At 40.6% G+C, this 21854-nt stretch overlaps 2 protein-coding genes across 2 annotated transcripts in view; both read left to right on the top strand.

The window, feature by feature from the left end:
* Positions 1–6103: 6103 nt before the first annotated feature.
* LOC118102806 (E3 ubiquitin-protein ligase ZFP91) lies at positions 6104–12040 on the top strand. The gene is made up of 11 exons (XM_035149322.1): positions 6104–6752; positions 7064–7095; positions 7186–7302; positions 7406–7433; positions 7547–7633; positions 7749–7913; positions 8498–8548; positions 8643–8721; positions 8807–8921; positions 9127–9226; positions 10236–12040. The coding sequence occupies exons 1-11, from the start codon at positions 6424–6426 to the stop codon at positions 11098–11100; spliced, it is 1968 nt and encodes a 655-aa protein (XP_035005213.1). The 5' UTR covers positions 6104–6423; the 3' UTR covers positions 11101–12040.
* Positions 12041–17552: 5512 nt separating this feature from the next.
* Positions 17553–21854, top strand: part of LOC118102532 — a 9602-nt gene continuing 5300 nt past the window's right edge. The window contains exons 1-5 of the mRNA XM_035148788.1: positions 17553–18465; positions 20301–20410; positions 20619–20703; positions 20820–21015; positions 21614–21853. Coding sequence (XP_035004679.1) covers positions 18323–18465; positions 20301–20410; positions 20619–20703; positions 20820–21015; positions 21614–21853 — 774 coding nt within the window. The 5' untranslated portion in view covers positions 17553–18322. The remainder of the gene's footprint in view (positions 18466–20300; positions 20411–20618; positions 20704–20819; positions 21016–21613; position 21854) is intronic.

Consider the following 21854-nt stretch of genomic DNA (forward strand, 5'->3'; position numbering starts at 1 on the left):
TTGTCATTGTTCCAGATGATTTATATGTACCAGTGACATGTTGGTTAGCAGATAATGAGTCTGCACTGACACTGATTTGTGTTGTTACACCTGTAATTGACATTGACTGACATTGTATTGACTGTTGCCAAGTAGGTTTTAGTTTGTGTTGGCATTTAGTTGTACTCTGTTGTAGATAGGATGGTCTGAGCTGGTGTTGTTGCTGGAACTCATATTTTTGATATAGACAGAAAAACGATGTCCTTGTTTTTCAAGTCTTTTATCCAACTTATTCTTAATTTCTCTTCTATTGCTTTGTATGGAAATCTAAATACTATCGTGACAAAAATCAGCTGAGCCGTAATGTGATGGTGGCTGACAAGGTATTCTTTGTGCAACAGGTAATGTTGCACCTTTTAAGGAACAAATCCTTACTTTTTGCATTTATGTACGTAGTATTTGTGTCTGTATTGTACTGTTTTGTTGCCTTTTATTTTGTCCACCTGATTGCAAGCCAAGTTTACCACGTGGAATAATAATCGCCCCTGAAGGCTGGGCCGGCAGTGTTTGTACAAATCAGGCTCCTTACTTTAGTTTTAGTGCATATCACACACAACTTATGTAACACGGCATAAAAGATGTAGCAAGACGAAACAGATAAGCGAGGGACACGGAGAAGAGGTGCAGTTCACGCGGAAATATTTGAAGAATCAGCCAATGTCATTGACCACTTCGATGAGGAAGCAGGGGAACAAAACATTCTCCAGCAAAGAATGAAAGGACAAGAGTTTGAACCAAGAGTGAAACAGCATTAATGTGACATTAGTCTCAGTTTGATTTGCATAGATACAGATAGTTTTTTGTGTGGAAGAGGACTTTTCACCTTCAGGGGAAAGTAGGTCTACTTATTGAATAATTCCAATTGTGGGGAGGGATACATTGAACACTATCGACAGGGACCGGATTTGATTGTGTCTCAAATATCTGGTGTTGTAAAGTTGACTTCATATTTTCAATGTTGACCAGAACTGATGCTTTCAGTGATGCGACTGTCTCAGATAGATTGTAAGATTTGTTGGTTGAATTTAGCTCCTCTGTCTGTGCTCTGTCTTGGAATTTGCATGTAGATGAACTTGTTAGCATGAGATCAGTTCGTGACAAATGTGGAATGCTGGTTGTACTCTGATCTGTGACGTCTGAGGCCTAAGGTGTGGCTGGCATGGCAGTCAGAAATATGTTCATGGGTGAGTCAACAATGTTGGTAGATGCATTAAAACCATGCAAAATATAATTTGTTTCATTTATACTGATACTGTCCTCTGTCGATATTGCATTTATTTCCTCTACTGGTTTAACATATGCACTATAGCTGCAGTGTTATCATAATTTATGTTTCCTGAATTCAAATACTGGTACATGTAACTACACATAAGGACAGCTTTTATTTGGTGGTGGATACAACGCTTGACAGTTCAATGTGGTAGTCGAATCCTTCCAATTGTACAGTTTAAAGCAAATTTCGTTTTTGGGCACGTAAAATATTGCCAAACATTAGAAAAAAATTGGAACATTTATCATTATTTTTGCATTGTTAAAGTCGAAATGCCGAGAATTAGGTTGAAATTTCAAGATTAAAATAATAAAATTAAATGACATATATGAAACTAATCTAAAACAATTACTTGTGAGGATGAATTGGTGAAATTGTACTTTAAAATCAGTTTCAGTAACAAGGATATTCTTAGACTTTAAATTTAACCAAGATGGAACGCTAGCAAGTGGGAGTTTAGGGACTTTATTCTCGACACTTCCAAATCCTCCTTGAAATAAAAAAAAAAGAGATCTTCCTCTTATAAAGTTTGATTTTTCTTGCCATTTCAACTTTATTCTCAAAATGCATAATGGAAAAAAATTCGTCATCTTTTCATTTTGGTCTTATGCCTGACTCTCTATACTCTTCCATATGTCTGTTCTTCCTAGTACGTTATAAAAACACCGGAATTGGATAGTCTGAGAACTTGTCAGACTTGTGGACCCCTCTGTAGGTCTAGTCACTTAACCCTTTGTAAGCTGACTCAACTGCCAGTAAGACTAGGTGACAACTGATAGCTGTGCATGAGCAGCAAGCATTTCTGACAACAAAACGAAGACAAATAGAAATGACGTTGAGGTATTTGGGTCCTATTATATGAAGTCAAACACCCTCTACTAACAACGGCATGTTCTACGCTTCTTGCATACTTGTGTCCATGTGCCGAGTCTGTGTCCGCTATATGGAGGCTGAAAGACGTATGAGATGATGTGTGGAAGATAACATACCCCCACTGGCACATACGCACTTCAGCAGGGGCTGAGTGAAAAGACTTATTTAAAAAGAACTGCTCTGTATTTTATCTCATTTCGTTTTTTTCTGTTTGTGCCATTTTTTTCTTCATCATTATTTTACTGTTAATATTATTATTTTCCATTATTCCGCTATCTGTCTAGAGAAAGTTTACCAAGTCTTTAAAGCTTTTAAGTTCTTCATGCTTTCACTCTTTGAAAAAATGAAATGTGTCTCTAAATAATAACTCAAAAACCTCTCTTTTTCTATGTTCTGTCTTTGTTACGTGGGAAAGATGTTAATTTAAAACAAAATTCAAAAGCTTATTTTTCATTGAGAAAATAATTGAAACAAAACATTCTTGGAAAAGTGGTTGAATAAAATCGATGTGGCAAGCAAGTGCAACTCCACATGATCTATCCAAATAAACAACCATCGCTCATAGTTGTGGTTTCATGGTTCACGATTCATTTAGAGTCACTCATGAGACAAAAAAGCCTTTACAACCTTATGTAAGCCAGTGCAATGAATAAGCCCTCGGAGAAGCATGTTTGTGTTGTGTGATGTCAGATGTCAGAGCGGTGAATTCCACTTCATTGTCATTTATAATATCTCATGATGTGTGTAATTGAGCCGCAAGTCTAAAGAAGAGGTGAGGAGGGAGCTACAGACATATTTATTCTTATATTAAACTGTATCAACACCAAATACAAACTAAAAGTCATATTTATTCTGTAGTTCTGTTCTGTAGTGTAATGAAAGAGTGAAAATAACAGGGCTACTGAATCTTATTAAGGTCGTCTGACCCGTCTGCCAACATGTTGCATGGTGCATTTAATACAGTTTGCTTCCCTACTTAGATTCTTTCCTTGCAGTAGTATGTGGATATCATTAATGAGAAACTCAAGACCTGGCTTTAATTATTTTTATATAATTGACATTTTATATAAATTTCCAAACCTTTTTTGCAGGTATATTCTATTTTTCGATCTATTTAATCATTTACCTACTCATTTAATTTCTTTGATTTGTTTTTCCCTGAAATATGGGACAGGAAGACTTTTCACCTTCAGGGGAAAGTAGGTCTACTTATTGAATAATTCCAATTGTGGGGAGGGATACATTGAACACTATCGACAGGGACCGCATTTGATTGTGTCTCAAATATCTGGTGTTGTAAAGTTGACTTCATATTTTCAATGTTGACCAGAACTGATGCTTTCAGTGATGCGACTGTCTCAGATAGATTGTAAGATTTGTTGGTTGAATTTAGCTCCTCTGTCTGTGCTCTGTCTTGGAATTTGCGTGTAGATGAACTTGTTAGCATGAGATCAATTCGTGACAAATGTGGAATGCTGGTTGATCTGTGACGTCTGAGGCCTAAGGTGTGCCTGGCATGGCAGTCAGAAATATGTTCATGGGTGAGTCAACAATGTTGGTAGATGCATTAAAACCATGCAAAATATTATTTGTTTCATTTATACTGATACTGTCCTCTGTCGATATTGAACTTTAACTCAAGTTTAACTCAAGTTAAAGTGGCCATTACAGAAGCTCCTACAGTTAAATGTCCTTATTTTTAGTCGCATACATCTCCAAAAGTTTTTTTTCCCTTTTTGAGAAATGAAAACATATGCACTATAGCTAATAATTGTCATTTTTATATAAATGTCCCAGACTGTTTTGCAGGTATATCCTATTATTTTATTTCATTTATCTATTTAATCATTCACCTACTTATTTACTTTCTTTGATTTGTTTTCCTTAAAATACCCTTCTTTTCTATCATCTCTTTTAGTATATATTTTATTCTTGTCATCTGTTCTTGTGTGCCTGTTTCCTGAAACATAATAAATACTGAAGAAAAAGAATTGTATAAATAAAATAGCTCTGTTTGCCGGGCAAACATTCTGTTGTTGGTGTAAAGTCAATAGAAATAAATGCATAATTTAACCCTGATATGACAAACTCTTCCATGTCTTCATTATCTTGATCTAGTGGCTGACAACAAAAAATCATTTCATGCTGAAAAGGAACTGAAAAAGTTTTACTTTACTTGAAAGGGGAGAATTTTTGTTGAGAACGAATGCATAGGTTCACACATATGTTTTAACTGAGGGCCACTGAGAAGCACAACTGGGGTTTAGGAAAGATTTGATGTGTAGACCAGGGAGTTTGCTCCAAATATGCCCCCTAACCCTAAATACCACCAACTCTGTCACAACTTGTAAAGATATACATTCATTAGTTTAATGCCCTGAACTCATTGACCAGCTACTTATCATATCAAATGTTTTAGCATAACCCATATTCACAAATTACAATTTGCCTCAAGGGGTTAACAATCTTTTCAAGGAGCCACATTCTCTGTCCTTAGCCCTCGACCTGAGAAAAAAAGTCTTAAATTTATCTTCTGTGCTTTGTTTCATTTCATTTTATAAGAATCTAAAAATAGAGCAGTTGCACATTTTTGGTTAGTCTCTTATTATTATTTTATTTATAATGCACCTTTCGTACCAGGCCCTACAAAGTGCTTCACAAAGACAACAAGCAAAAACAAGAAAACAGAACATCAAAATAATACAATAGCATTTAAAATCAAAGGCAAAAAATTATATAATCCAAAATCTAAAAACAACAAATAAAAAAATACAACAAAAAGCAAAAAATGGCAAATACATTGTAAAAGAAATAGCTAAAAGCAATCAAATAGAAGCCATTTGGTAAAAGTACGTTTTGAGAAATGATTTAAAAACTATTATGGTGTTCAAAAGTGATAAAACCCGCACCAGTGACATCAGGGAACTTTTCAGAGAACCATCAGATAACATCACCTCCATCTGGACCACAGCTAAATATACCACATTGTTGTCACTCATGTGAGACTAGTTTCTGTGGTTTACATATCTCTTTTCCACCACGCAGAGGACACGTAGACACAGCCACACCTCGAATCCTGTTGTCTTTACCGGTGGCCACATCGGACTCAAGTTATTTGTGTTTTGTGTCAAATAAGGACATTATTTCTGATGTATATGGTAAAAGAAAAACATACCAACAAATACTTTTAGGAGGATTCAATTATATTGATGTATCGGTGCAATATTATGGAGGATAAAAGAATAAGAGAAAGTGTAAGTGATAGTAGTATTTAATTATCTAAATGGGTATATCTACATTTCTATTAACAGCTGCCAAGTTATTTTATTACTATTTTAGAAGTTATAGACGTTTGTCATATAATAATAGAGACATCAAATAATAAAATGAATATTTTAGGAGTATTTAATTATGTTGATTTATCCATCTAATATTATAGAGGAGGCTATAAGAATGAAAGACAGCAGAAGTAATGATAATTGTAGTATTTAATTATTTGTGTTTTCTGTAAAAAAGAATGACATTATTTTACATATAATGTATGTTCACTATGTAATAGAAGAAAATAAAATAATAAAACAAATATTCTTAGATGTATTTAACTACATTACTTTATCACTGCAATATTATGGAGGAGGCTATAAGAATAAAAGATAAGTGATAGTAATTGTAGTAGTTAATTATTTACATTTTGTGTCGTATAATGATAGAGACCATAAGTCTAAAATAATTTTGAAAGTCATATATGAATGTAGTATTTCATTTATTTGTAGGACTAAAATTATCGAGTTATTTATATGAATTACATGCAAATTACATGAACGGTATAGATACGAGTGTTGTACTAAAAACTACATTTCCCATAATCGCCATTTTGTAAATAGTATGGAAAGCCATTAGTCCAAAAAGGAGCTTATCGCATTTCCGTGCTGCGGCTCTTAAAGGAGACGCATCCTGAGCAGAACCGGTTTCCACCAAAGAAACGTGAGGTTTGCTGTCGCTTTAAGAAGACAATAATGTTCAATGTTTGTAAAATAATATTCTTCATATAACGTGATATTTTTTAACAATAACAGATCTAATGCAACAGCCGTGTAGTGTCGGACATTTTATCTTTAGCCAGCGAACATAACTTGGTCCCACCGGAGCAGGGCCTTCTACTTGGATCTTCATTTTTATATTTTCACATCTAACTGAGTAAAAAACGTCTGCGAGGCTCTTGACAGTCGAGCTACAGCGACATGGACTCGGAGGAGGACGAGGTTTCGGCCCCTCGTCCCGGGGTCGAGAAAACCGGAGACCCGGAGGAGGCCCCGAACTCATCCGCGGACTCGCTTGAATCGCCCAGCGGGAGAAGGGGACGCAGAGGCCGCGCGGCAGCTGCAGCGACCCGCCCGGACTCTCGGTCTCCTGCCGGAGGTTCCGTGCGTGTTTTGCGAGCCCGGGGAGCTGCAGCTGGCGCCGCTGCGGGGTCGGAGGACCGTGGCGACTGCACGAAAAAACCCGCAAGTCCGCTCCGGGGACGTGGGAGACGTGCAGGATCCCGCTCCCGACATTCACCTGTCACACAGTAAGTGCATGCACAGAAAGGCATGACAGCTACTTTACTGTACACGACTATTGCAAGCAGCCCCAGTGAGTCTGCACAGCAAGGAGGCTCATGGCTATAATTGTCGGAAGTGTGTTTTATCACTGGGGGTTCTTAAAGCTATACAAATACCAGATATTGAAACCAAAGCAAAATGAGTTGCATGTACATGTTTTCCTCTGTGCTCTTGTTATCCTGTCCTTGTACTTGTACAATCACAGTATCATGCTTTTGTTTTTTAGTTACACCTCACATTTATTTGCTTTCTCTCTCTCTCTCTCTCTCTCTCTCAGAGCTGCCACAAAGAAATCCACAGACAGAAAAGGTACACGCACACTTCACTCAAATGCACATCACCTCTAACCAGAAATGTGTTGGATGTGTCCCTAACACTTTGACCGACTGGCTCCCTCAGCATCCTCTCTCAGACCCAAGCCGTCTAGATCTGGAAAGGGCAAAGGGAGAACCCGAGCCTCACACACCACATCAGCAGCAGGCAATCCTGAAGCAGAGATGGAGGCTCCATCCTGTGGTAAGAGAAACAACTTCCTTGTTTTTTTACACACACTGTACATGTCTCTATAGTAAGACTGGAATATTTGAATACTGAAGTTCAGTATCTCTGTTTTTTTCAGGGGAGGACTTGGAAGACAGCAATGTCAAGTGAGTGTTAGTCAACTTATAGAATGAGAAGCACAGAAGTTTTTATGGTTTCTGTTTTTATTTGCCAGTGTGAATTTTATTGTGGTCCGTATGGTCTCGATGGCCACATGTAGCATTGCAGATGCAGACACAGCTCTCGGCGAGGACCCTCCATTCGGTGATGACCCAGATGACCTCATCTGTCAACCCGACACAAAGACGTACGCTGAGCTCACTGCCCTTCTTCAATTGTATCAGTCACGAATGCCACTTTATATGAAGACTACCAGTGTTAAAACGTTTGTTTCAATTATGATTTTCCTTGTTACTCTCTAGGAAGAAATCAAGGCAGTGTGCAACGTTACAACAAGAGGAAGTAAAAAAAGAGGAGTCGGAGGAGGAGGAGGAGGAAGAAGAAAATAACGTCAAAAAGGAAGAATCAACTGAGATTTTAGCGCAAATTGAGGATGGAGAGGTTGATAACACAGAGCCAACCAGGAAGTAAGTCAATTGTGGATTGATGATTATCTGAAGGAAATCACAGAGGGACTGATGGCTAACCACACTGGTAATGGGAGCATTTCAGGTGTGACTGATATCTGAAGGCACAAACCCCATTAATACATCCCTGTGAGTTGGTTTAATGCAGGGATTTGTCTCTGCCTCCATTGTGCTGGCTGTAAAAGTGAATTATGAAGTACACCTCTGATTGTGACATGTGAGTTATTAAATATTGTAAACCACACGTAACCATATGAGCCAACATTCACAAGTATCACCCTGGGTCAAGAGAACCTGTTCCTCACACTGAGGTCATGACGGAACTAGAACCGCAATCAGAGAGCACCTACCTCTGCCAAACCAATAAAAATAAATGGAACCGCCCATCTACTAAGATCTGAATGTACTGGAACTTGGTTTAGTACACAAACACACAAACAAAGGACAACGAAAAACTTCCTCCTGGGTGGCCTACAGATATAACTTTTGTAGTTGATGCCACGTTGAAACATTAGAAGAGGAATCTAGGTGTTTTTCTGACCAACTAAAATTCTTACTAAATTTCAGAATTTGTTTCCATTCAGGCGAGGTCGACAGCACAAAGATAGCAAAGCCCCTCGGCAGCCAAAGCGAAGGTACAAATCTTTCCTATGTCAGTTCCTATTGATAGCTAGTGTTAATCATATAGAACCGGATTAATATACTGTTTCCTCTTTTGTGTCCTTACAGGAAAAAGCCCCCAGTGCAGTATGTCCGCTGTGAAATGGAAGGCTGTGGTACTGTCTTAGCCCACCCACGCTACCTACAGGTCTGCCACCCTGTCACCTGTAACCGTGACAACCGTGTTATTTTATCTTCTAGCTGACTCTTTATCTGTCTTCTCTTTATTTCAGCACCATATAAAATACCAGCACTTGCTAAAAAAGAAGTATGTGTGTGATCACCCTTCATGTGGGCGCTTGTTTCGCCTGCAGAAGCAGCTGTTGCGCCACGCCAAGCACCACACAGGTGATGTTGGGCCATCGAGTGTTCATGTGGACATTCTTTATACTCTCCCTTATGTTTTCTCAATAACAGAACCATTTTTGAGCTGCTTGAACTCCTTCATAATACAAGCCAAGCTGAGAGATGAAATGACTGCAAAATAAAATAATTCTTCTTTGTTTCTTTTCATGCAGTTTTTTTTAATCTCTGCCCGTCATTTGTCTTTCAGACCAACGGGACTACATCTGTGAGTTTTGTGCTCGTGCCTTCAAGAGCTCCCATAACCTCGCTGTGCACAGGATGATCCACACAGGAGAGAAACCTATACAGTGAGTAGGAGCAATAGTTTGCCTATTTATTTAGAAAGAGGTTCATTTAAGATAACCATTTAATACACATCGTCATTTATTCAGTCACTGTCTACTACTGTATTCTCATAATTTTAAGGGTTTTAATTTTTTTTTCATGCTAAAAAACAGTGAGAATTAACAGAATAGAAGAGATAAGAAACATAACAAAGTCTACTAACGTCATTATTTACTATTAAAGCTCATTCTGTCACTACACTATTGACACCAGCCAACTGACGTGGATTTAAATCCTAGTTAATCCACAGACCATAGTTTATCCAGGGTTGAATAAAGACGTCGGCTATAAATCCTTTGTATAAACAGCTTTCTTAGTTGTACCTATTTATGGGACTGCATATAATGTGTGATGTAATGTTCCTGATGTATTGTCTACGGAAAGCACCAGACATAATAGATCTGTTTTTCTAGTCCGCCCTGATGAAGACAGAAGATTAAGACTTTATGAAGAACATTTTCTTTTCTTTGTCATACACATTTTAAGATCTTATATAATTTGAAGTTGTTTTGTTTTAGTTCTGAGTCATGGTGGAAAGTATTTTTGAGGGATTCATTGTATTTCTTTCTTTGCTTATGAATATTTTATGTTTGTCATGATCATGTAAACTAAAATACATCGTTAAATTGTAAATTAAATAAGCCAATAGCATTTAAAATAGCTATAATTAACCCCATCTTGGCTAACTATGATATTTAAATGCCTTATATTAATATAGCAGAACTAATAATTATCCAATGGTACATGTAATTATTAGTATTTTAAGTAGCCCAATCAAATTTAGCTTGTTATAATATTGTGTTTATAATTGTATTGAATGCAGGACTTCCTTGTTATGGAGTATATTTAACTACTTTTTACTGATTTGAAAACTTCTATTTTAGTAAATTTGAGGTAAAGGGTCACAGGTTAGATCTGAGCTGCACATCAGTTTGGATTATAATATGTTCTTCTGTCTCCACCTTGTGGCAGATGTGAGATCTGTGGCTTCACCTGCCGTCAGAAGGCCTCCTTAAACTGGCACATGAAGAAACACGATGCAGAAGCCTCCTACCAGTTTTCTTGCTCCGTTTGTGGCAAAAAGTTTGAAAAAAAGGACTCTGTTGTTGCCCACAAGGCCAAGAGCCACCCTGAGGTGCTCATAGCTGAGGCTGTTGCAGCCAATGGGGGTACGGTAATAAGATGTTCCACCCCGGTCACAGAGAATGTCCCTGTCCTCACCCAACCTGAACAGCCCTCTGTCAGCCAGGAGATCCAAGAGCTCCAGGAGAGCCAGGTGATCCAGGAGAGCCAGGAGGCAGCAGTGGGTAGTAATCTCACTCCGCTACAGCAGGTGGTGCTCCCATTTACTCCACAGACTCATCTAGATGTGTCTCAAGGCCAGTTCCTCCAACTGCCGACGCATCATGTGGTGCAGGTAGCACACCAGCAGCAGGCCCCTACCTTGCTGCACCTCACCGCTGCTCCTCTTTCTCACCTCTCCACCAACAGCCACCCACAGCTCATCCAGCTCCCTGCCCTTCCCGCCAGCACCACCGCACCTATGACCACCGTGGGCTCCCAGAGCACCCTCCTCACCCTCAGCTCCGTCACCACCCTGGCCTCCCAGCAGGCCGTGCAGTGGGGCAGGGAGGCGGCAGAAGTTGCACCGGTGCCTGGGGAGGGCGAGCTGTGGGAAAAGGTGATCGTGGGCGGGGACCACCAGGATGTTGGGGACATGATTTGGGAGAGCTGCAGGGAGAGGAGGAAGGAGGACGAGGGGGTTGTCTGGGAGCGGGAAGGAGAGAGACAGATTCTGTTGCAGTGTGCAGAGATTCACGGAGATAATTTAATCTAGATAGACGGCTCGAGAATGATGAAGTTCATGGAGGGAAACTGAAAGGACACAAGACTAAAGGAAATGTTTATGCAAATTCAAGAAATAGCAATTTATCTCCATGGAGTATATCATAGTAGTCGCATAGAGTTACAAAACTACTTCATGTCAGGGAATATGATTAAATATGTGGATTAATTATACTTCTTTTACCACTTAATTAGAGTATTTTAGAACTTTAACTTTGTCACCCTGTGTTTGTATATAGATATGTGTATGTTAAAAAACATTTTAGATTAAAAGATAATGTACAGGAAAGTCCAAAATGACATTGACATTTATTTCCACTTAGTAGCCCTGCTCTCTTTATCTTTATTTTAAACTTGAATCTATTTACACAGTGAAATAATGAGTGTCCTTGAAAAATTGAGGTTAACTCCAGCACTAGTTGCTTAAAACATACAGAAAAGAATCCCTCCGAGCAACAACTACAACCAAATGAGGTTAGTGAGGTTTTGACAAGAACAAATTACAGACAAAATACAAAATATGCAGCTTTAAAGTTCTTACAGTGAAAGCCAGCCATTGTTTATTTTATTATTTACCTCCATGCTTTACCTACTGTCACATGTCAAAATGTCTAAGGTCAAAAATATCTATATCGTCGTCCTCATTTGATCGTATTTATTCACCAGTGTCACATATTCCATCCAGACGGTACTTTACATTTAATGTCTGATTTGATCAGTATTTACAGATCTTTTCATGTCAGGATTATACAGGCAACAGTATTTTGATTTAAAAAAGAAACTTTGGAATTGTCTCAATGGATGAGCTCAATATTTTTTGTTAGAAATGTTTAATAAGAAAATATACCTCTGTACACTGCCACTACTACTGAGTATCATCAGCTTAATTTATCAGAAATTATGTTCAGAATAAATAAATTATGTGCTGAAGACTGGGTGGATGTATCTTTTTGGGCAAACCCTTTCAACAAGAGAATAATTTTACTGAATTGTTTGAAATGACATATGTTTATCAATTACTGCAGTACCCTCAATTCACATACTGGGGGAAAAAAAGATTGCTATGGAACTTTTCTGGAAGCTGGTGAAAGGAGAACTCAGGCAGCAGCTGATGTCTTAGGCAGAAGATTTTAATGTAGACTCGATGCATCAAGGAGACCAGAAGGTGCAACAATATACAAATGCTAACAGAGTAACATGAGCAATTGTCACCTCCAAGTCTCTACTTGCGTCACCCATTCTAACAGCACATCCATGAATGGCTAGTATTGCTGGCACTCTCTATGTTACATGTAGGTGTTCGCATCCTATTGGATAGTTAAGCCGAAAGTATGCATAACTAAATCACATTGTGTCCTTGCGTCTTGCCACTGGTGAAATACGCCAAAGAGTTAGAGTCGGGGAGAGTTGAACTTGGTGTCTCTCTGTCTGGCACATCTGAGTTAGATATGAAAGTCCCTCAACGTAGATACTACAATACACTGTTGGTTGGCCCTTTATCTATAACCTGACCTTTGGTACTGCTTAGAGAGAGAATGGAGTATCTGTGGAATTTAGACAGGCACTATTCTCCTGTACAGATATAATGTGTAATATACAATATGCATAATATATAGTGGCATATACAGTATTGTATATGCCTCAACAAAGATAAAGGAAAAAGACGACAAGTAGAAGAGGAACACAAAGCAACTCAATGTTAGGTTTAATATTTGGCAGGCAAACCTGAATTGCATTATAATTAAAAATAAGTGATGTATGAGTTGGTTAAGCCTTGATAGAATCTGTTATTGGCAGTAACAAGAAAATCCAGTTAGCACAACATCATAACACTGAAAAATCAACCTGTTAGCACCATCTGGTGAATAAACCATGTAATAGACAACCTGTTTCTAAATGATTTCATATAACAGATCTTTTCTGTTCATTAATCAACACACACTGCAAACATCTTCAGAGAGGGATCTGACCGTTTCATGTTTGGAAATTATTATTTTTTTTTAATGTGTACAAATGTAAACAAGAATCCCCCAGTTTTATTAGGTTTGACTATATGTATGTGCTTAACAGGTAAAATGAGCTGATATGCACAATTTCTTCTATATATCTTATATAATGTATTTACAACAATGTCCAGGATGTTGTCCTTACATGACAAAATATAATATAACAGCCCTATGAGACAAATATTATATTTGTGAACACGAGCAATACAATTAATATTAGATTGCTTGCTTATTTTTAATATTGTACTGTACATAATATTCTACATCTACATTCAAAGTTAGATGTCTTAAAATCGACTTATCAGTTTTGAATAGGACATTTCTCCATAAGATTCCTTAGTTTGTAAAAACATGGCACCAGAGCTTTTTATTCTCTCTTCCCTGTGCACCTGAAGAAAAAGGTTTGCAGCAGATGTTTATTTTTTGGATAAACTCCTGTTTTGTTGTACTGATTTACATTTATTTTCCAGTTGTCATGCCAGGAAAGTGAATGTCAGGAACTGGAAACACAAACTATCCCAGTGAGGAGCTTGTTTTATTTGCGGAAGGATGGGTGGGGGCCACACGGTGACGCTTTTTTTGGGGGGGGGGAGAGGAAATAAAAAGGCCCCTTCTGTGCGTCCCCCTGAAACACGCCCCTGTGCCTTGCGGAGCCATTTAAATCCCCTCTGGTTACGCGCACGCCGACATGGGCACCGACACCAACACGCCGCACTGACCCGGGCAGCGAGGACAGGAGCCCCGAGGCCAAACCGAGAAAACGTCCGAAGAAACGCTGCTTCGCCGCCCGATATTTTCGACGCTGGGGGTCAGGGGGGTAAGCTTTGGGAGACGGTTTCCCCCGCTCGGCCTTCGTCCCGCTCGCCGCCGCTGACCCTCCCGTGGAACCGGGGCTGGGGAGCAAATGGCAGAGCAGCAGCCGGAGGAGCAGCCGCCGATAACCGAGCTGGACGCGCCGGGGGCTGGACGGTCGCGGACTGGGAGAGCGGCGGCTCTCGCCCGGCTACTGCACCACGAATGTACCCGTCTGCTCCAACTATACGTGAGTTATGAGGGTGGTGTTCAGCGGCGGTGGGACACTCTCACCTTCCCGTTACTTGTGGCTTCAACACGGGCATGTTGGTCACTAGCTACCTGTTAATACCTCCATAACACTACATCTGACTTTTAATGGCTACACATTGACCAGTGTGCTCTCCCAGTGTGTTGTTGATGCTGTGCTGCAGAGTGTAATCACACTAAAACAAGCCCCCACCTCCTCCACTTCCCCTGGGGCCCCTAATGGATAGAGTGCATAGGTTTGTGTTTTTCTGCCGTCATGCTGCTGTGCCTCATCATCCTTTTTAAAAACACCTTTCAATTGATCAGCACAATCAATTCCCGCTCAGTGCTAAATTTGCAATTGATCAATATCAAAGAGTAAAGTCACAAGTGCAAGGCCAGCGAGGCATCGTATTGCTGCCAGCATCCAAATTCATGTGTTTGATTTGCCCATCCTTTGCAGAAAGAGAGGGAGACCTTCCTGCTGGACCACACCCCAGACAGCGGACGCATCGTGTCCTTGTCCCCAGACTCGGAGGAGCCCAGCAGTGAGGAGACGGTGCAGCTGCTGCATGCGGCTCTGCGGCAGTGCCTGGGGCTGCTCCACTGTGTCATCCTGAAGGAAGAGGAGGAGTGGGGCGAGCTGGAGGGCGACTACGAGACCATGAGGACCAACGTCCGGGCCCGGCTGGAGCACTTGCTCCACAGCACCAAGAGTCTTGCAGAGAGCGAGAGCAAGACCTTGGAGGTCACTCCTGACCACCAGTGTAATGAGGTGAAGTATTTGTCAGTAGTTAGTAAAGAAGACGTCCTCTGGCGTGATGACGAGACAGTGCAATTTATCAAACATCAATAAAATATGGCATTTTATCCATATAGGTACTCCTACTCCAGGTACACATACACAACATTAAAAAGCTGTATTAAATGTAGTCCTGTAAACTTTCAAATAACATGCATTTGAAAAATCTCATATGAATTGAAATCAGAAGAAATGGGGGGGGGGTGTATCTCGGCAAACTAGTATTCATGTGAATGAGCAGCCTCTGGACTCCAGGTTTGTCCATTACCCATATTTTAAATATATATTTGTGCTTTTATTTTACATAACACACCACAACATGCCTCATTTTCAGTAAAACGTTTGTAGAATGTATGATACTCTTATGTCTCTCAGGTGACCGGGTTCCCCTCCTCTTACATGTTTAAGTTGCATGCATTTTTTTCTATGCGATCATCACAAGACATGAGATCAAAAACTAGGGTTATTGGTCCTGTTCTCGGTATACTGGAGAAATTAAGAAAATATATTTCCTGTTGGGACACACACTTTTTTAGATTAAGCATCTGTCTATGAGCTAACACACACACACACAAAAACGCAGACTTTCCATTTATTGACAATTGTGGACTGAACTAAACAATAAAAAGTGTGTTCACCTCACCAGAGTCGTTGTTTCCAGTGCTCACTGCAACAAGTCCTTTGGTGTAAGGGTGGAAACAAGAGCACTCTTGAAACCGGTTTAATATATACAGATGGAAAAAATGCACAGTTTTCAATAGCTCATGCTTCATCTATGGTTGCTCCAGGTATGTTATACATGCCAGCAGCCTGGAGCACACACACACACACACACAACTAAATTAACGAAACTAGAACGGCACCCAGTAAGCACATACCTCCGCTAAGGCCCAACAGCCTCCTTAAATTCAAGCTGCACCAAATTGCACACTTGTAGATCTCAGTCCCCTAAATCTGCCTGACTTTCTGTCCCATCAAGATCAATGATCAGTTGGAAGACACTAAAATGTTAAAAAATAAATCTTACAACTGCATTCTTACCAAGTGTTGTGGAAATCTGTTCAGTGTTTCTCAGTTTTTGTGTAATCTTACCAACCACAAAGGACAGTGAAAACATAACCTCCTTGGAGAGTAAAAGTAACCATTGACCAGCTGTTTGTTACGGGTGCGTTCATATATTAAATCTGAATCACTCAGGGCAGCGGCAGAATTAAGGGTTTGCTAGCTGCAGGCAAACTGCTCATTCATTCAATACATTTTGTTTGTTTCCCTTTTTAATGATTCATCTTGATTCAGTGATGTCAACTTGCTCTCCTCCGTGTAGGAACCCGACGGAGCTGGGGGAGCGTTTGGGCTCAAAATGTGGACCTATCGCGTGCTGCTGGAGCTGATCCACTGGGCCGACCACGCCGCGCAGACCCTCCACATCTTACACACAGAGACGACAGGAGCAGAGGAGACCTAACTCTCTTTGTTTGGATCTAGCAACATCCCTGAATGAACTCACTCAACACTAACAGCCAGCTTTGTCTTGTACTTACTCCAGATGAAATACTAGGTCATGCGGAATATCCTCTGTGAACACTAGAGGTTATAAAAGCCCTGCTCAACTAAAATCACAACTAAGCTCCTTTTTAAAACAAAGCCCAGTAGACGGGTTTTCCCAGACGCTGGTATTTCCACAGCAAGTGCTAAAATGACCTCTAGTTTCCCACAGTTGCTATTTCCTTTGACAAAGAAGCGAGGGCAGACTCACTTTAACTCCAGTGAGTTTGCGCTCTGCGTGTGTACAGGTTGGTTTGCCTGGTGCGGTGGCAGAGAAAGAGTGTTTTGGAAATATCTTTTTTTGTATACAGTGTGTAATTTATTTAATTTAAGAGTATTTACATTTTGATGACTAAATATGTGCTGTTCATAACACTCCAAAATCTACTAACTGCTAGAATGTAGCCAAAAATACCCGACTGTTAAAACTGTGACTGATGTGCAGCTGAACCTGTAGCCCGTAGCTATTTTATTAATTCACCTAGCTCTACCCCATTATTAACATGTCTAATTCCATATATAGACTGAATGCTTGTATGTTTTATTGTTTGACATAATCTGTGATGATCAAGTTGCTGCTCCGGTCTCCTAGTTCTCTCCTGATATAACACTTGAATGTGCTGCTACACTGTTCACGAGTTTGAACTAATAGACCAGTGGTTCTCTAACATTTTCTACCAAATGTTTGAGAGCCACTATATTAGACCAATATCTTCTGGTAGGATTGTACTGTCTGTAGCCAAACGTATCAAACACTCTGCACCCCACTGTAGTGTTAAATGCCTGACACAGCACAGCCTCAGTGTGTGAATGAGCTGTGACGTCCAGACCTGCCGTTTTGGTGGATTTCTGAATGTCGGGCTTTCCTTTTATCTCTGTGATAAATAACTGGATGTGCATTGAAGATTAAAAGGCAATCTTAACCTTTGTGTTTCGCTGATGCTGACTCAATTGTTTCCGAACCCCACTTCTGCGTTTACACTTATAATTACTTGGTAACATTTTATTTTACAGCCATTCTGTCTGGTGGCTTGGAAAATAAATCTTAAGGGCCATGAGATGATTAATGAAAGAAAGGTTTCCTTACATTTATATCAATCTTTCTGGACTTGTATCTAACCATTGTGAAATTGTGGGTAATTGCAATTATTTAAATTAAACCACCTGAGAAGATTAGATGGGAAGTGACTTGTTAGTGGACCTGCTACTTGACAATTAGCCTTAATTAGACTTTGTATTTTCCCATCACACGTGTAATTGGTTTGAACCCACTGATTTACATTTAACAATGTATTTTATGAGCTAACCATGTGTTTTTAAACCTTTGATTTTAAAATCTTAACTCAAAATGTAACCAGTAACTAAAGCTTTTGAAATGAATGTAGTGGAATAAAAAAATCACTTAATTAAATCAAATTTAAAAAACCTCAAAGTAAAAATCTTTATTTGAAGAGTAACTAGTGGGTAAAACTTTTGAAATACATGTAGTGGAATAAAAACATGTAATATTTGCCTCTGAAATTAAGTGCAGTGGCAATATGAAATAGCATACAATGGAAATACTGGAGTAAAGTACTTGTGCCTCGAGATTTTACATTGTAGTACTTGAGTATTTGAGTACTCGGTTACTCTCCACCACTGCTTCAAAGCATTGATCTAAATGCACGTGTCTTCAGGAGATATCACATGAATATCTATGCTGATGATAATATTGTGCATGTATTAAATGTGTGTTGCATTGTGTTGTAGTTTCTCTTTATTCTCCTCAGAGGTGGGTGCACCCCATTTTACCATTAGAGCCCCAGAGGGATGTTGTGCACATGCGCGTTGTGCGATCTACCGGAGCGCGAGAGGTAGCGAAGGGAGTCCTAATGGCGGAGAATGTACGCTCGCCTTTTGACTACCGGGAGCCGCCGACCCTCGACAGCGACGGGGATGGGAGCAAGCCGCCGCCGCCGCGGGGGTGAGTGAGCTTGTCGGGCCGCCGGTTCGCTGCCGGTTCTCCGCCGCGCGGGCTCGTTTTTCCACCGGGGAAATGTGGCAGATCCAACACTAGGGACGCACGCGCCGCCGCAAGCGTGCGCGTCTGTTTCAGTTCACGTTAGGAGCCTTTATTTCGCGTGCGTGTCTCCTTTGGTTATATTGGAGAAAAGGGAGCAGGGGGAGCGAGCTTGGCTGCTTTTTCACCCGGTGGCAGCTGCTGTGTCCCGGGAGGTCGCGCCTCCTCCCCGCCTCGCTCATCTCCAGCCTCTCGGTTCATGATGTTTTGACCGACGCTAGCTGCTAGAAGCTAACGGGGCTAGCGCTGGTTTAGCATCACCGTTAGCATGCACCCAGCAGGGATCATCGGGGGCAACCTGGCCGATCATCGGGTGTGTTGTCGTGTGTCTGCCGTGTTCGGCTGCACATGCATGGGAACGTGTCGTCGAGCAGAGTCCGTGTGTTCACGCTCTCCGCTCGGACTGTGATCAGCCGCTGCACGTCGCCACTCGTGGCTTGTTTTGGCTTCGAGTAAACAAAGTTGCTGACCACGACCAAAATGTGTCCGATAAAAGTGTCACCGGACTCAAACACAGCGTGTGGCGGCGATCAGCCGTCCGACAATGCATCTATACATGCTGACGTGATTGAACAAAGGGGTGGGGCAATGTCCAATATTATTATTATTAATGAAATCATAATAATACCTGAGACTCAGCTTCTGTTTACAGAAGAATATTAGTTCCTCCATTATGATCTGCTAGTTTAGGGACTGATGTACAGCTGCTTAGAGGGATATATATATATATATATATATATATCCCCCAAAGAATATCATTCTGCCAGATCTTGCCCCAAAGTAGAATATTATAATAGAATAGGTTACAAGAATTAAAACTAGACTAAAATAGTAGTTGCACGAGATATTTACAGTAATGTTGGAACTATTTTGATGATTAATATTAAAAAATCAAACATTCCTGACATACAGGTTCTTTCATTGTGAGATTTTGCTGCCGTTTGATCATGTGTGATCTCAGTAAATTGAATTAGGGCTGCAGCTAATTCCCATTACTGATAAATATGCTGATCCTGTTTTCAATGAATCCTCCCTACTTCATCAATGAAATGTTAGAAATTGTCACAAATGGCCAATGGCGGCTTTGCAAACGTCATCTTCAACTGTTTTTGTTTTTTGCTTAAATCCAAAAAACGTATACATTTTCAAAATAGTTTGTGATAATGTTTTTGCTGATATAGTCAATTAATCGATTTGCTGATCGATTAATTGACTATAGTTTCAGCTCAAACTTAGGTTAAGGACTGTTCGCATGAATAAAAACTATCGAAAAATGTAATCGGCAACATTTGGGCAAACAAGTGCATAATTTAGTATTTATGACATTCTCACACTGAACACAGAAGATTTAAAGATATTGGAACAAAGTCTGAATTGAAGCCAGGATAAACAGCATGTATGGGCAGTAACATCATATCTTTTAGACACTCACCATTCCACTACACCCAACACCAAAACAAACAATGAAGGTTGTGGGAAAAAAAATCCAAGTTTCTGAACGGCTGTGTTTTCATTGTTTGCCAAATCAAAAGCATGTAAAAATGTTCCTTGAGTAGAAGCCACTGCTGCTATCATCACATGTAGTTCACAGCCTTACTGTCATCGCTTCCCCACAGGCATCGCATGCTCCGCTCATTTCCATTGCCCTTTATCCAGACGCTTCCAGCACCAGAGTCTTGAGCGGCGCTTTGTCTGAACGTGTGATTATGCTGAACGAAGCCCTGGTTTTGTTTTTACAGCCGCGTGTGTGGGAGAAAAAGGAAGGGGACACCTGTGAAGGTGTGCGACCGAGCGTATGTAACAGAAGATGAGGAGGAGGAGAGCATGTCAGAGCACAGCTACAGCCCTGGTATATATAGAAACACACACACACACACACTCATTTTGCCACATGCTGTTGGTGTTTTCCTCCATTCTGGTGCTTATAGAAAACAAGTGTTGTGTTGTAGTCATCAGTGTATTGTTGTAAGGAAACACCTGTTATCTTTCTAACATAAGGCTTGTTGTTGCTGAAGCTGTTATGATGTGATGGATAGAAACAGTCTTCTCCATCTCAGGTGAGGGCCAGTACCCAGAGGGGGCAGAGGACCGGCTCCCTCCACCTGGCAGCCCCTACTACCTGCCCGATCCTGCTCAGCTCTGGTAAGGCGACCCCCTCACCAGCCATGGTCGCTGTGATCCGCTGCGTTTCTTTGGGTTTTGTTTTTTCATAGAAGATCCTAACTTAATAGTTACTAACATCAGGTTATATTTTTCAGTGTGCCAGAGTTGGGAGAAGAAGGGGCGAGTGGGGTTCGGGGGCCCGTGCTCTTCCATCCACCACCCAACTGCCGCATCCGAGAGGTCCACTGTGGGACGCAGGTACGATTGGTCGTCATAGCGATCCGCGACATCGCCAAAGGGGAGGAGATCACAGTGGACTACAGCCTGACCGACTGGGGAGAGAATGCAATGGTGAGCAACTACGGATAAGGACATTTTATAACAAGTCTGGTTATAGTCTTCTTATTGTCAACAAATCCAATGAACAGGTCAAAACCAACATAACTGAATCTTAGGAGTGTGGCCTGTGCCACAGACCTCATTATTGTCCAAAAACTATTAAAAACACCATAAAAGTGAAACTCCAAAAGTGTATTGTGGACACTTCACCCACCCCTCCATTGGCATAGTCGTGAGTAGATAATGAGTGAATTTTCATTTTTCTGTGAACTATCCCTTTTACTGAGTCACATTATTGAATCTGGCATGTTTCTTTCCTCATTGAACATTGGGATTGAGGTTAATTTTGAGTGGATCCCTCAATACACAGTCCTGTTCTCACAAATGTACACAAATCTTCATAAAAATAGTTACAAAAATTCTGCTTGTTAATCCTCAAACTATGTGTTTGTGACCAGTCTTGATTTCATAAGGAACCAATGGGTTGCGACTCAACAGGGAAGTGAGAAAGTGTTAAGGATTAAGGAACACATATTTTGTGTTGGACTTTGTGAATAACTGCAGACCCTGTTAATAAATATGAATTTATTTGAAATCTGTCTCTCACCAGGAGGATGAGGCTGGCCCCCACCCACTGTCCCTCTCTGTTTCCGATTACCTTACCCCCTCCTGGTCATTATCACCCTCATCCTCCCCACTCACCCACTCTGAACCCAGTGACTCAGATCGCGAGGAGGACGAAGAGGAGGAAGATGACGATGATGACGATGACGATGAAGAAGAGGAAATCGAAGAAATACGGGGCCGAATGCTGCGCCGCCGCAAGAAGCGCAAGCTGCCAGCCACTGTCG

This window comes from Hippoglossus stenolepis, chromosome 23 (genome assembly GCF_022539355.2).
Source record: "Hippoglossus stenolepis isolate QCI-W04-F060 chromosome 23, HSTE1.2, whole genome shotgun sequence".
Classification (NCBI taxonomy): Eukaryota; Metazoa; Chordata; class Actinopteri; order Pleuronectiformes; family Pleuronectidae; genus Hippoglossus; species Hippoglossus stenolepis.